The following is a 14,536-nucleotide window of genomic DNA, read 5'->3' as shown; positions in this document are numbered from 1 at the left end:
CAAATAACAATGTATTTTTTTACAGAACTAACAAATATTTCTTCATGTAAAAGTGAATTTTAACTCTGTTGCACTATGAATATAAATTTGAGTTTATTCTTAACTATTTTAAAATAGAATGTTTGTAATTATTTCACAAAACCATAGTCTATGTAATATCATTCATAATTATAAAAAACAGACCTACATGCATGCAATAATGCAAGTTTCATAAGACATTATCTTGCTGAAAGAGTACATATTTAAAATTGCTTCGTGACTCAAAATTTGGGAGCACAATTTATATTGAAAAATGCTAAAAGTATTTGATTCCTTCTGACTTATAAGATAAACAATGGAAATAATTTCAATATAATAAACAAACAAGAAACAAAAGAAATGCAAAGAAACAAAAATGACCAATCCACCTGCAGTACCCAACCTACACACACAGACTATTGTTTTCTAATGGCATGCAAAACCTTCATTGGTCTATGACCTGAAGGTTGCATTACATACCTATTGACTAGACTTGAAGAAGTGATGTTGGTGTCATGTTTCACGCACTGATGTTTTTCCTGCTAAGTGTCTCTCAGATCAATGGTCTATGCAAAACACAAAACAATGTGCGTGCTGTTAGTGTTAGTAAACTACAACTAGTATAATATATTTTAGTGCACAACAAATAAAGTCCAATAACCATGTACTCACACAATATAAAAATGCATGCAACAACTCATTAGAACATCTAACCACAATATACGACTAAGTGAGGAATATATTTCAGTGTACGAGTGTTTTCTAAGTTTCAAATTTCAAAATGACTATAAAAGTGCATTCATGGTGTTGACAGGAGTGTGAATGGTGAAAATTATTACTATTGCACACAGATTTCTCGTAACGAAAAGTTTGTGCAATTTATTGAAAAATTGGTCAAAATTTTTAGCCTGACCAGAGTTTGATTGGCCTGTATTTTGTGACGAAGGGACAGATTAATTGTTCCCTATCATCATCAGCTGAAATAGCCATAAATATTTCTATTAGTGATAAACCACTATGAAATTTTTGCTAATACAAATTCAATATACATTTACCAATAACTGTGCTCTATCGCTCCTATTAAAAAATGTCAAATGCTCCACAAGAAAAAATTATCCCCTGCGGATTGCCTTGTGCCGTGAAAGTAGGGTCTCATACATTCTCAACCTCTGTCATAGTGAAGATGGTGGGATATGCACCATGCTCCAGCCATCTTTATCCCCCTACCCTGCTTTACCAATTTGTAACCTGTGGTCTACTTCCACGAAGAACAATCACTTACTTGATTAACACATGTGATAAGGTGATGCAATGGGCACTGCCATTTACAATTAAAATGAAAATTTATAAATTTACTTTACAAAACCAATGTGCATAAGTTGAATGTTTTTTTTTATTTCGCTTTTCTGCCACTTTTGGCTAATTGCGAAGATGAAGATTGCATCGCCCTAGTTGACGGCACCTTTTTCAAGTGCTAATTGTTTCATCTATGTAAGATTAATCTGTGTTCAACTCTTGTTTTCTTTAAGAGATGTTTTATTAACTGAATTCTTACTGAAACATAATTTTAAAGATTTTGGTATTCTGTTAAGATACAAGAAAATTGTAAATCATCGTAAAAGTTCTGTAACTATGAGAATGTATAAAGAACTTTAGTGTCACCTTGGAAAAAATGTAAACAAATTTTCAGTATAAAAGGATGACAGCTTTGTAAGCCTGTGGGACACTCTCCTGGTTGCTGAAAGGCTGGTGATTCAGGGGACGTTTGGTGAAATATCTTGCCGTGCTGTTAGGGGCGGTTTTGGAGTACTAGTATTCCAAGGTGGATATTTCTAAACCAGACGCTGAAAAGGGGCTCTTCTGCATCCCCAAAAGACCAGGGTTTTAAACTGTGGTATAACTAATAGGTTCTGGCTTACAAGTTGTATTGGGTGAATTGTCTGTTTAAAAAGTTTATATTATCGATGGAAGCTTGAACAAATCTCTAATTAAGAGATACTAATAATTTTTTTATTCCAAACAATTCTAGGTAAAAATAGACCTTAGACCAGGCAGGGGCTTGGTCCTACTAACCCACTGATGCCTTTTGAGAAGTCCGATAAAGGGTTGTAGACGAACTAAACTAAAAGCTTCAAAGGCGCGGGTCAAGGTGAGTAATATTATGATGAAATTGATGAAAGGACACACACAAAGTACACCCATACCCAGGTCAGGATTAGAACCTGGTACTCCTGACATTGTGAGCGAGTGAATTAAAAATTTTGGGTGCATCGACACTTAAGGTCATCTTGCACCCTTCAATATGTTCGGGGAAATGTCCCCTTACCTAAAATTCTGACTACAAATAATTAAAATAAGGGGTGTAAATAACCCCTTCAAAAAATTAAAAGAGCAAGGTTGGAAAAAGACCTGCACAAGACAAACAGAACACATTAAAAAGTCAGAAAAAACTAAAAGCCTCCTTACAGACGGTGGAAGAGTCCAGCTCTTCGCAAAAAACTAAAAACGTTGGATAAAACACTGTTGTCATCACCCAACAGGGATGACAAACAGCTGAGAAGATTAAAAGTCTGTCCGAGTGAAACAAAGTCGGCACATTCAATAAGAATATGCCGAACTCTTAAAACAACGTTTCAAGCACGACACATTGGAGGGTCTAGCCCTTGCAGCAAGTGACCATGGGTTAGAAGGCTGTGTCCAATACGTAATCTGGATAGAATCACTTCTTCTCTACGAGAGGGATGGAACGAGGAATGCCATGCAAGAGTGGTGAGCTTAACACCGTGAAGCTTGTTTCCCGTTTCCGCATCCCACTCGGCTTGCCAAGTGTCCTGACATTGTGGCACACTGTGTTAACCAATCCTCTATAGAGGCCAGCAAAGTGCACAAGTAACATCTTAGAATGCATAAAACCAATAATAAAATTGTATTTTTTTGCTCTCAAACATGTACGCTATTTAAAGAAATACTGGTTCGGTAAACTTATCAGCAAGTCTACCTACACTGACACACCGATAAGTCTACATTGTTTGATACCGATAGGATACCAATTAATTTGTCCCATATCTAACATAAATAATATGTAAAATGTGTTGTACAGTCATGGACAGTTCTGGGTTGTAATGATTCCATTAAAAGTCAATGGGGTTGTTACAACGCAGAAGTGTTCATGACTGCACTAACATAGTATAAGAGCTGTAAGAATCAGTACCATTTGAGTAATTTTATCATTACATTAAATCTACAAAGAAAATAAAACTATTACATAAGGTCCTAACTAATCATATGATACAGTAACAATGAAAACATAATACATAAGAATCTATAGAATGTTTGAAGACAGTGCCAGAAGTTGGAAACTTTGCAGGTAAAAAAAGATTCATGTTTGAACAGAAGATATATCTGAATAGAGAAATGCTGTAAAGAGATGGAAGAACTAGTTGGTATTTCTCAAGGAATGTTAGAAAACTAAATCCTTCACGAGTTTCTTCATTATTTAATTGGTAGAAGTGGCAATAATTCAGAAACATAATTTTTCCATTATACCAGTACCTCTAAAGCATTCTGCTGCTACTATAATTCAGATAATTAATTATTATGTAATCCAAAATATCAGTGGATCTCCCCGATGACGTAGTGGCAATGTTCTCACCTTGTAATCAAGGGCTCCTGAGTTCGATACCTGGTGGAGACACATAGCGGTTCAGATCCCACTTGAAACTGTAGGTCTAGTTCAGATTAGCCTTCTGTGCAGAAAGTATACTTAAAACTCAAACTTAACATCAATCAAAATGTGTGCTCAGATTTAAACAAATTTATGCTTTACCTGATAGTTCACTAATCACAGTATGAGCTAATATTTAGCATATTTGTAGGTTTGGTGCGTATTACTCACAATTCCAGAATATAAAAAAAGACGTTAAAAATTAATGTTAAAAACTATACTTACGTATGCGAATATGTTGTTCCTATTTTCCTTTCTTTAGAACTGTGTTTCGGGGATTAACTATCCCCTTCTTCAGGTTCGTATAAAAAACTAGGTACTTAACATAGTACCACGTCGAAATGTAATAAAAGGATAGTGGACAAGGGTTGGTGTGGATACATTTAACATATTATATCCCCCCTTTAGACGTATTTAAAAAACTTGTCGTTCTCTAAAAACTTGCACAATTACCCTATTCCCATGTTAAGAATGTTAAAAGACTAAAAACCTGTATGTATCACTATGTACAACTTGCAGGTTCGGCTTTTCCTACTCTACTGTATTTCCTAATCCACGTGAAGTAGTTAGTCCCCCGAAACATAGTTCTAGAGAAAGGAAATTAGGAACAACATACTCGCATACGTAAGTACAGTTTTTAATGTTAATTTTTAACGTATTTTTTTATATTGAGCTAATATTTCACAATGTATCAAATCAAAACTTCTTAACCTATCCATACTTTCCTTATTTGATCTACATGTCTTGTATAGTGACACCCTGTACATATTAGACTTTAGATGTAAAATATTTTACAGGTATCACAAATTGATGCATATGACATTTAAAATTCCATGCACTTGACACAAAACAAAACACTATGAAAACACAAAATTACCTGAGAAACTATACTCATGTTCATTTGATTTACTGCTACTGTCATCACTGTCCGAACTGATATACGATATCCCCCTCCTAAGGTCACCTTCACTCATGCATTCGCTTTCTAGAAGCAAAAACTCTTGGAGTTCTTCTAAACTATCGGCAGTATGTAGCTGGGGAAGGCTACTAGGATCTAGTTCTCTAGGTTCTAGAGGGAAAAGTCTAGCTTCAGTTGATGCGTATGCAAAGGAATATGAATACGGACTCTTCTTTTTTCTTTCCGGACGTGGAGAGTAAAAAACAGGAATTGGAATTTTTGATTTTGCTGATCTGCTATAGCACGGAAGGCTTCTGGACTTCTCGAATTCCATAAATGTCATATCAATGTGTTCTGCTTTCAGCATGGATTCCGAGGAGCTCGGTGTCTCGCTTTCTTTCTGAGGTGTGCCGCCATTTCCGGAGCTGGAAGGTTCACTGTTTTCCTGGATCGGAGACAATACGGCGGGATATTCCGACTGGACACCGTGCGATATTCGAACTTCAACAATGTCATTGTCCTCGTGCTCGACGAAATACACCACATCCTCAGTGTCAGGTAGATTGTATTTTGAGACTTCTGGAACACCCTGTGGCTCATCTTTGCTTTCGCTTGTTACGTCCACTATTTCGATACCTTGTGATTCGTCTGTAGATTTGTCATCATCTTTAGTTTCGGTAACGTCAATGTCTTCTATGAGGGTATCATCTGAGGAAGCACTTAGGACGGGCTCGTTCTCTTCTGCGATAACTTCTGCATTGTCGGGACTTTGAGCTATTTTGTCGACAAGTTTTTCCTCAGTTTTGGACAAGTCTTTCATGGTAAAGTCTTCCTCTCCCTCGTCCGAAGCTGGTTCCTGAACAATTAGCATGGACGCCTCAGCTTTCTCATCTTCGGTAACATTAAGAGCTTCTATAACGGCAGTAATGGATCTTCTGTGTGAATTCAGGTAATCCGAAATTACAGTCTGCGCATAATCTGTGGTGGACGGTAGACTAAGATTGTTAAGATCAAAGTCAGCAGTTTGAGACGCGCCGGAATCACTTTCTACATCATGACAAGAAATCTGTATGGATGGAACATCGACATCATCTTGTTTCAGGGATGAATCTTTTCTCGGCGGATGAAGCATAAAAGGGGTAGAGGTTTCGGCATAAGATTTCCGACGAGGGGATGAGGAAGACAGGGAATAAATCAGTTTTGGCGCACTGAGGGTTGTTGCGAACTCGTGACCATGCAGATCGGTACAAGATCCGGGGTTCGAAACAAAAACAGAGTCCTCTCCCATCGAGATGTCTCCTAGGGATATACTACTTGCAGCATCCCATGCCGATGATGCCACGTCAGTCTTTACCATTATCCCTGCCTTGCGAACGTCATGCAGATCCAAACTATCTATGGACATCACATCACTCTCATGCTCAGATGGCACAAGCATGCAAGTAGCAGCAGGCATTTTGATATTACTTGGTTCTCTAGCATTACCTTGAAGTTGCTGTTTCATTTCTTCCATCTTTGTTACCCATTCTGGCTTCCTGTACAGTTTGGACTCCAAGTGCTCTGTTAAGGCAAAAGGAACACAATCAGATGTTTCAACAATGAAATAACAATAGAGACAACAGGTGTGTTAGAATAACAAATTTGAATATTAATGGGGGGAATAAGTATTAATAAAGAGAAATTTGAATGGACATTTGTATGCTGTTCAGGATAAGGCACGTAAGTCACGAACTGCAATTTTCTGTTGCATTCATTTAAGCCTCACTGAATCAATTGAAGAAAATGTAAGTATAATTTGATATTGAGCATGTGTAAAGATTCTAAACAGTGATGATCCACATTTATATCACATCTGTAATGTTTGCTATTAAGAGAATATGTAAACATAAATAACTGTCTACGGTAAAATTGCATTTTTTGACTTAAGTGTTTTTTCCAAACAGCCTAGATTCGATTCCAGCAATAGATAGATGTGTTCCTGAAGAAAATAATAAAATTAGTAACATGCAATGTAAATGGCTACACTTTCATAAACTTCAATCTTATTTAATGTAGAAGTGCTGCAAATACATCTACCCAACACCTATAAAAATAGATATTGATACTTCAACACTACAATGCACATTATTTACCAATACAGATACAATAGAATTAACACTACACTATTGTTAGTGCAAAGAACATGAACTAAAATACTAAATTGCAAAGAACTCTCGAAAGCTACTAACACAAATCAAAAGAAAAAATATAACTGTTTGAAGCATTAAATAATGAAAGTACACAGCATTTTGTGCATTTTCAATTTTGGTAATAATTTGAACTGGAAATAATGCTGCAGAATCAAGCTTCAGGCAATCAATCTAATAACTGAATTTTTGTTTCTTCAATAAAAAAAAAACACTTTCCAAATTAATAATGAAATTGCTACTACAATTAACAACAATAATAGAAACAAAATAATAATACTTTTGAAAAATATAAAAAATTTTCAACCAAGAAGGATGCTTAATATTAAGTAAAAGCAGAAAACAAATCTCCCTAAGAAAGCACCAATGTTATCTATACTTTTCATTTTAACATACTAAAATTCACAGACACTTGAACTTGCTTTAATGAAATGTTTTGTTAGCATTTTCTCATCAATATGTAGAGAATTCATTAAAATTCTAATTTAATCTCAAAAGTAAAAGAATTAAAACTCCATAGAATTTTTTTTATGTTAATTTAAAGGTAACTTTTGATGCTTTCTTAATGTAACCAATACATCTCATATAAAAAAATACAAACACACAATATTAATCAGCAACCTACAAACAAAAAAATCAAATTACATGATAAAAAAAATGTGATTCTGTCGAAGTGTTAGTACCTTGTATGTTATGTATAACTCTGTTATGTATTAAGTAGTAAATGTATGTAAGTGTCAGTCATGTTAATAAAAAAAATGAAAGAAACCAACACCAATATGCAGTAAAATTCTTTATTGATCTTTTATGGAATTCAATATACAAAGCTGTGGGAAAAATTACACAAACAAAAAGATCAGTAAATGTTAAAATTCAGAAATAATGTTACAAATAACACAAATGAAATCCTGAATTCCATTATTTCATTTAAAAGGAATATCTAATGAAAAGTAAAAAAAAAATACTAGAATTCTAGAAATAAAAATCCAATAAGTTATTAGTATTTCTATGGTATTTATAATCAAATTTAAGCAATTTTATCTTCAAATTTATCTAGCTTATTATTAATCAAAGCCAAAAAAATAAATTTTGTTTTATACTTTTTCTATTTAGTACAACAAATAATCATTATTATTGCTTTTTTATTTTTTTAGTTGACTGTTAATTATACCATTCTAAAAATTATGCAAAGATTTGTTCTGTTACTAAAAGTTGCTTATAACACGAGAAAATTCTAAACAGAAGATGGTGAAATTACGCTTACAGAACCTGAACTGTGCATTTGTAAACCCAAGGCTAGATGTACTAATTCTTGCAATAGGGTGAATTGCATGTGGCTGCAGCATAATGCTCTGTGCCAATGAACTTTAATGCATTAAGAATGTTCTCATATGATTTTTCTTTCAATAGATGTAGAGCAGACATGAAATTTTGCGATACCAGTAACTGATATTTTACTAGTCAGATATAAAATTATTAATATTCGTTGGAGAACATGAATGGTGACTGCTATGGGTTTCACCAAACCTTGTGGTGCATACAGAACATTGAGGGTAATGGCCTGCCATGTTGCTCTTCATTGGGTGATGTGTGGTCGGCAAATCGTGACCCGTTGTGGCCATTTTCTGGCTTTTGAGACCAGTGCTTCCAAGTAGCTCCCCAATTGTACTCACAATGCTGAGTCATCGCCCAAATTTCAGAGCTCCCATCAAGAACCAAACTGTTAGACTTTGCACGAGCTCTGAACCCAATGCAGGCGACGGTGCTGACCATGCTTTCAGTGGGAAGTTTAAAATTACACAAGGTTTTTAATAAAATGTACATCTCTTTAACTACAAATGCTAGAATTACAAATTTTAGCCCGTTACAGTACAGATTGGGCTACAAACCTATGGTCAAAAAATCCATGTTTCATTTATTAAATAGAAGACGACAAAGAAAGAAAAAAAAGGAAAAAAAAAGTAATGAACTTCATTAGGCAGCCCCCATGTAGGCAATGCATATTGCCTGATATGTCTTCCATTCTTGTGGCAAGAATTGCACACTTGCTGCCGATACTTTTGAACAAACAAATAATATCTAATGTAAAACCTGTGCTTTTATTTGGTGGGAAATTCCCCTCTTCTCCAAATACAGCCAGAATCAAATTAAACTTTACTAATGGGATGCCTCAAAGCTTGTGTAGCACTCTAAACACGTATCTTCTAACATTACCAGTTTCACGATATGCTCCAAAAGTCGAAAAAACCAAATGTAAGTTATGTGAAATCCTGGCATAATCGTTAGGAGGGTTAAACATTTACTGTATTCAAAATTATATATGTATTCATATTTCAGAGAAGAGAAAGTACAGTAGGGACACCAGTGGTCAGTAGAAGCACACAAGGAGATGGTGGCAGCATACTTAGCTGCTAAACAATGCAAGAAGGTCGATCACCAAGCAATAATGCAACAAGTTCCTGAGTGAATATTGGTAGTGACCACTGAAATTCATAGAGCCATTGGTAAATAGTTTCACAGATAAAGTAAGTACTTGATTCGAGTATATTATTATAACTTTATATTCATGAAAGCAATTATAACTGGCAGATTTGTTCACTCAGTTCCAGGCTATTATAGAAATACCTAGAAATTTTGAGCTATTTTACTGACAAACTCATCCCTCAGAACAGCCTACACTTCCATAGGAATACCATGTTTTATCCTTCACCTTTTGCTTGTAGTACAACAATGTCAACCGTCTTATGGAAACCTAGTTTTAAAGTCTACAAATTAAGTACGCTTGTTTCTAAAAAAAAAATATCCTTGAAGAACTTTGTGAAATATGGGATTACAACTTACGATGTGCCAAGGTGAATAACTTTCATAATGCAGTATTTTTAAAAAATGAATTACATATTCACCAAATTTACAATATCATCGGTATTTTACACAATAAACCCCAGCGTGATTTGTAAAAAAAGAGACACACACTTGCTGATAACAATAGTGAAATCTTTGCATTATTTTAGAATTCTGAGGTCTTAAATTAGAATAAAAAAATGAGAAAACTAACTGACCTGTGAGCACGACCATTTCTGTCACTGTAGTGTCAATGCCCAGCCTGTTCTGAGCTTCACACATTATTTCACCTGCATCGTCAGGGAACACCTCTGTTATTGTCAAAACAGAAGTTCCATCTTCGTAATTGTCAATTTGGTAATCTTTGGAAGGAAGCAGTTCCATCCCGTTCTTGTACCATTGGAGTTTTGGTTTTGGATAGCCTTCGACTTTAACCTCCAGCCTAGAAATATATTTTTAAAAGGTAGTTTAAAATAATGATTCCAAATTTACAAACAAAACTTCGCATTCTGCTGGAAAGGTACGCCACAAAAATAGTTACATAAAAAGTGTGAGAAAATCATGACAGATATTGCTTACATTGAGTAAATTAAATTAGATTGGAATTAAAATTTTTGGGTGCGTTGGCACTTAAGGCCATTCTGCACCCTTCAATATATTCGGGGAAATATTCCCTTACCTAAAACTCTGACTTAAGACATTAAAACAAGGGGTGTAAAAAGCCCCTTGGGAGAAGGTAAAAGTGCAAGGTTGTAAAAAGACCTGCACAAGACAAACACAACACATTAATGACTAAATTAAATAACTTATTCCATTTTCAGCTGTCAGGTATAATACTACATGTGGAACTTTTGTCGACTTCAGTATGACTTTACATAAAGTGACCACAGAAAAGTTCGTATGATTAAGTTAACAAAGTTATTTCAACAAAATACCAGCTACATGGAATAACAAAGCACCACAGAGGATCCTGAAAAGATATGTAAAAACTGTGGCTCGACCAGAGATTGAACCTGAATCCTTGGTAGTATGCCAATTCTCCACCACTCAGCCAACAATTCCCACAATTTAGATTCCTGTGTAATTTTCTTTGTCCAATAACACATGGAAGTAGCAGTATAAATTAATGAATTTCTGGGTGTATCTGCTCTTACGGCCATTTTGCATTCTTTTAAGTAGGGATGTGACGAAGCTGAAAATTTACCGATGCCGATGTACTCACCGATAATTTTTGGAACCGATACTGATGCCGATATTTAACTGATTCTGATACATAAGATTATTAAACAGAAATGGGATGTTATTTTCAGCGTGACAAAAATAAATTTGCTATGCACAGTTGTATTGCATATCATATGTATACACATCTATATTCTCAAGAGATGTGAATGTACATTTGCATCTACAAACGGTGGTTATGTGAACTTTTAAGAAGAACATGGATTCTCAAGAGATTTTACATTAGTACACAAGCAGTTCTTTGAAATGCAAAATGAATTCCTGTTCTTAATGTTGGAAATTTACAGCTGCCAGATTCAACTTCAGAAACACGAGTTTTGGAAGCACTTCAGGAAGTAACCTACTTCTTCTCTTATCGCAAATCTGTTCAGCAACACTGAACACTCAATCACTGAATGCTGATGCAGCAGGTATGCCCAAATATTTTCTCAGCACTTGCTTCAGGTTGAATACTCACTTTTGAATTTCCAATACAACAGCAAATCCTGGTTCAGCAATGTACTGTTTTATTTCCAATTTTGAGTTAGGTTGATCCTCTGAATGAGAGTTTGCAATAATTTTATTACAAAAACTCTACAATAATGATGAATCATAACCTAATTTTCAATAAATCTTACAAAACTAAAATATAAAACTTATTAGAAGGTAAAACTCTAGTATAATCTGTACCGGTTTAAATATCGGAATTTTGCTGATGCCGATACCGATGCCAATATGTCAATTTCTGCCGATTTTTATACATCTGTTATCGGCTTCGGCACATCCCTACTTTTAAGTATATGAGAATAAATCCTTTTACCTAAACCCTTCCTTACCTTAGACTTCAAGAAGGGGTGTAAAGAGCCCTTGAGAAACGTTAAAAGGTGCGATGTTTGTAAAGGACATACACAACACATTAAAAAGGTAAGGAGAGACTAAACATTTCCTCAAAAACAGTGTAAGATGCAAAAAGCTAAAAAAAAACATTTGCTAAAACATTGAAATATATCCAAATAGCTTTTAAACTGCACATAAATGGCAATTATGTGTCATGTTTTCACACAGAATTATGAATATCCACTTGTTTTTCTATGAATATTTTAAAAAGCAATATTGACGCATAGTTTCTTGCATGAACTCAACCTAAATGACAAATAATTGCTAAATTGAAAATGAATTAAAGAAAAATTGGTTCACATTTTCTTCCCTATAATACTTCAATTTTTCACTGTGGATTTCACTTCAAAAATATAAAAAAAAATTACAACTGTCCTTGTTACAGCAGTGCTAATTATGAGAATTTTCATTAACATATAAAAACATTTCTTCGGTGATATTTTCTTGACATTTTGATAGTTATAAACATGCATTTTTCAACAAAAACAAAAATATTGATATAATATAACAGTTGTACCAGAAGAACAACATTATTTTTACGTGTAAATAAAAAATCACATAAATCTTCACATGCAGCAAAATTAAGATATACAGTTTTTCAAAAACCTTTACATAGAAATGAAACTTCATACGTTGGATGCATATACCTGCTCATTTCTCCATCTTTTACTGTAACTTTCTCCTCTAAAGTTGTGATGAAGCGTGGTGCTGTTCCTGCATCAATCTCTGGTGATTGTGTCCCAGATTTTTCTGGACTTTCCTCAATAGTTAACTCCTGGAAAAAATTACAATTGAACATAAAATGAGCTTACTAGAATTACATAAAATATTTGTAAATTTCAAAACATAACTTCAAAACTTGGCAGATTTTTAGGGTAATTATTGTTAAATTTTTATCATCTACTACATATTCCTTATTATATATGAAAAATTCATAAAAATTTCTCTCGTTTATTGTTCAAGCACTAAAATTTATTTCATAAATCATGTTGCAAATTATCAAACATATATGAGCACAACTATTCTTTCCACTTACTACTGAACAACATATATGTATTAACTGTTGTAATTCACTCTCTCTCTTTCTCTCAGCATGCAGATCTCTTACATGCTGTTATTTCTTTCTAACAAAAACTTGTGCAATTATTCATGTAAGTATCTTTCCAAGACATTGCAAATATAACATGAATAATAAAAACAGATTTATATAGATTACCATATATATATTAATTTTATCCTGACATGGTTTTATAGGTGTTTTAGATTTTCTCCATACTACTCATGCATTTATAAAAAAATAGATTAATGAATGTGTATTTGCACACTAAATTAAAGATGAAAATAAAACCTCCAACAAGTACAATACTGATATTTTATAGTGAGTATTTTTGTCAATCTGTTATGTTAACTTACAAAAAAATCTGTAAAGATGTTTTCCTCATTTGATTGAACCATTGAACCAAAAAAACTATTTGCATTCTTAATGTACAAATCCAAGACAGGTTCATTGTGTACATGTGTGTTGTTTTGATTTAAATATGAATTTTATTTGAAATGACATTAAAAACTATTGGAAAATATTTGAGAGATATCTTTGAAGATTTTTGTTGAAATCTGAAGATAAAGTAACATTCTTCAAGTGAATATAACTGCAATATGATGCTAAGTCATCAGACAATAATATTTAGCCTTTTTCCTCAACTCTTCATAGCATATGGTGATATACATGACCAGTATTATTTTGATAATATTTGTAGCAAGTAATTTTGCAATAGCTTATTAATAACGCTCCACATTGCTGCTTATTACATTTTTCCAAATTATAATAATGGTATACTGAAGCCTCTATGGGATAACTTAAATTATTAAATAGATTTAAAATATATTTCTTTAGTTTTCCCTATTTTGTATTATGCTTCAAAGAGAATAAATAACAGACATAGCTTTATTTGAAGGTTCCCCCTCTTATTCCAATTACTATGTATTAATATATTTTAGAAATACATATTTGCTATTGTATTTTCGAAATTATATTTGCTGTGATGTATTCTTTTATTTCAGATGCTTTACATACTTAAATTTTCATTTAGTACTGTGTGTTTGAGTTAGGGATATATATAGAATATAACAACTGATAAATGTTAATTATTATAGATGCTTTGTCTGTCGAAATATCAAAGTACAAAGTATGGTGGTAGATTTCTTCCAATTTGGATTTGAAAGTCTTCAAGACTAAAAATTAGTTCACTAACCTCTACTATTCAATACATTACCAAATGACTGAAGTAACAAACAAACCAAAAAGTGCATAAAGTACTAATCATTGTTCCCAAAACTATGCGATACTGAAATGAAGGACTAAATGCAATGCCAATTGGGTGTAAATGGTTTGGAAATTATCGAAGTAGAAGTAATGTTTAGATCATACTAAAATAAGGGCCATAAGATCAGTGTTGGAAAATCAGTGGAAACTCTTGAAGCAGTAACTAAAGTTTCCAATTTGACAAATGAAGTAGCAATTACTAAGTGTGTAAAATCTTACTTACCAATTATGTTCTGATATTGCAAGTTCCAAGATACGAGTAAGAAAGTTGTGTGTTCTACATTAGCAAGCAGGTTTATTTTGTTTTTGTATTGTTCATAAATCACTGTTTTTAAAATAGTTTTCTTCAACATAAGCTATTAAAAATCTCCTAAGTCTATTGAATTCTTTTGAAGTTTTCCATATTGCAAAAATTCTGTACCCATCACTAT

At 33.5% G+C, this 14,536-nt stretch overlaps 1 protein-coding gene across 22 annotated transcripts in view; it reads right to left on the bottom strand.

The window, feature by feature from the left end:
* The window catches only part of sls (sallimus), an 854,140-nt gene that overhangs the window by 120,589 nt on the left and 719,015 nt on the right, over positions 1 to 14,536 (bottom strand). For 20 of the 22 annotated variants that reach the window (XM_083122061.1, XM_083122066.1, XM_083122070.1 and 17 more), the window contains 3 exons: positions 12,430 to 12,557; positions 9,886 to 10,109; positions 6,126 to 6,200 (listed from right to left, as the gene is read on the bottom strand). In XM_083122061.1, the coding sequence (XP_082978187.1) occupies positions 6,126 to 6,200; positions 9,886 to 10,109; positions 12,430 to 12,557 (427 nt within the window). The remainder of the gene's footprint in view (positions 1 to 6,125; positions 6,201 to 9,885; positions 10,110 to 12,429; positions 12,558 to 14,536) is intronic. The other 2 variants (XM_083122079.1, XM_083122080.1) reach the window with 1 other exon arrangement.

This window comes from Lepisma saccharinum, chromosome 5 (genome assembly GCF_977018435.1).
Source record: "Lepisma saccharinum chromosome 5, izLepSacc3.1, whole genome shotgun sequence".
Classification (NCBI taxonomy): Eukaryota; Metazoa; Arthropoda; class Insecta; order Zygentoma; family Lepismatidae; genus Lepisma; species Lepisma saccharinum.
Note: the sequence above shows the minus strand (reverse complement) of the source record. Positions and strands in the feature narration are given on the sequence as shown.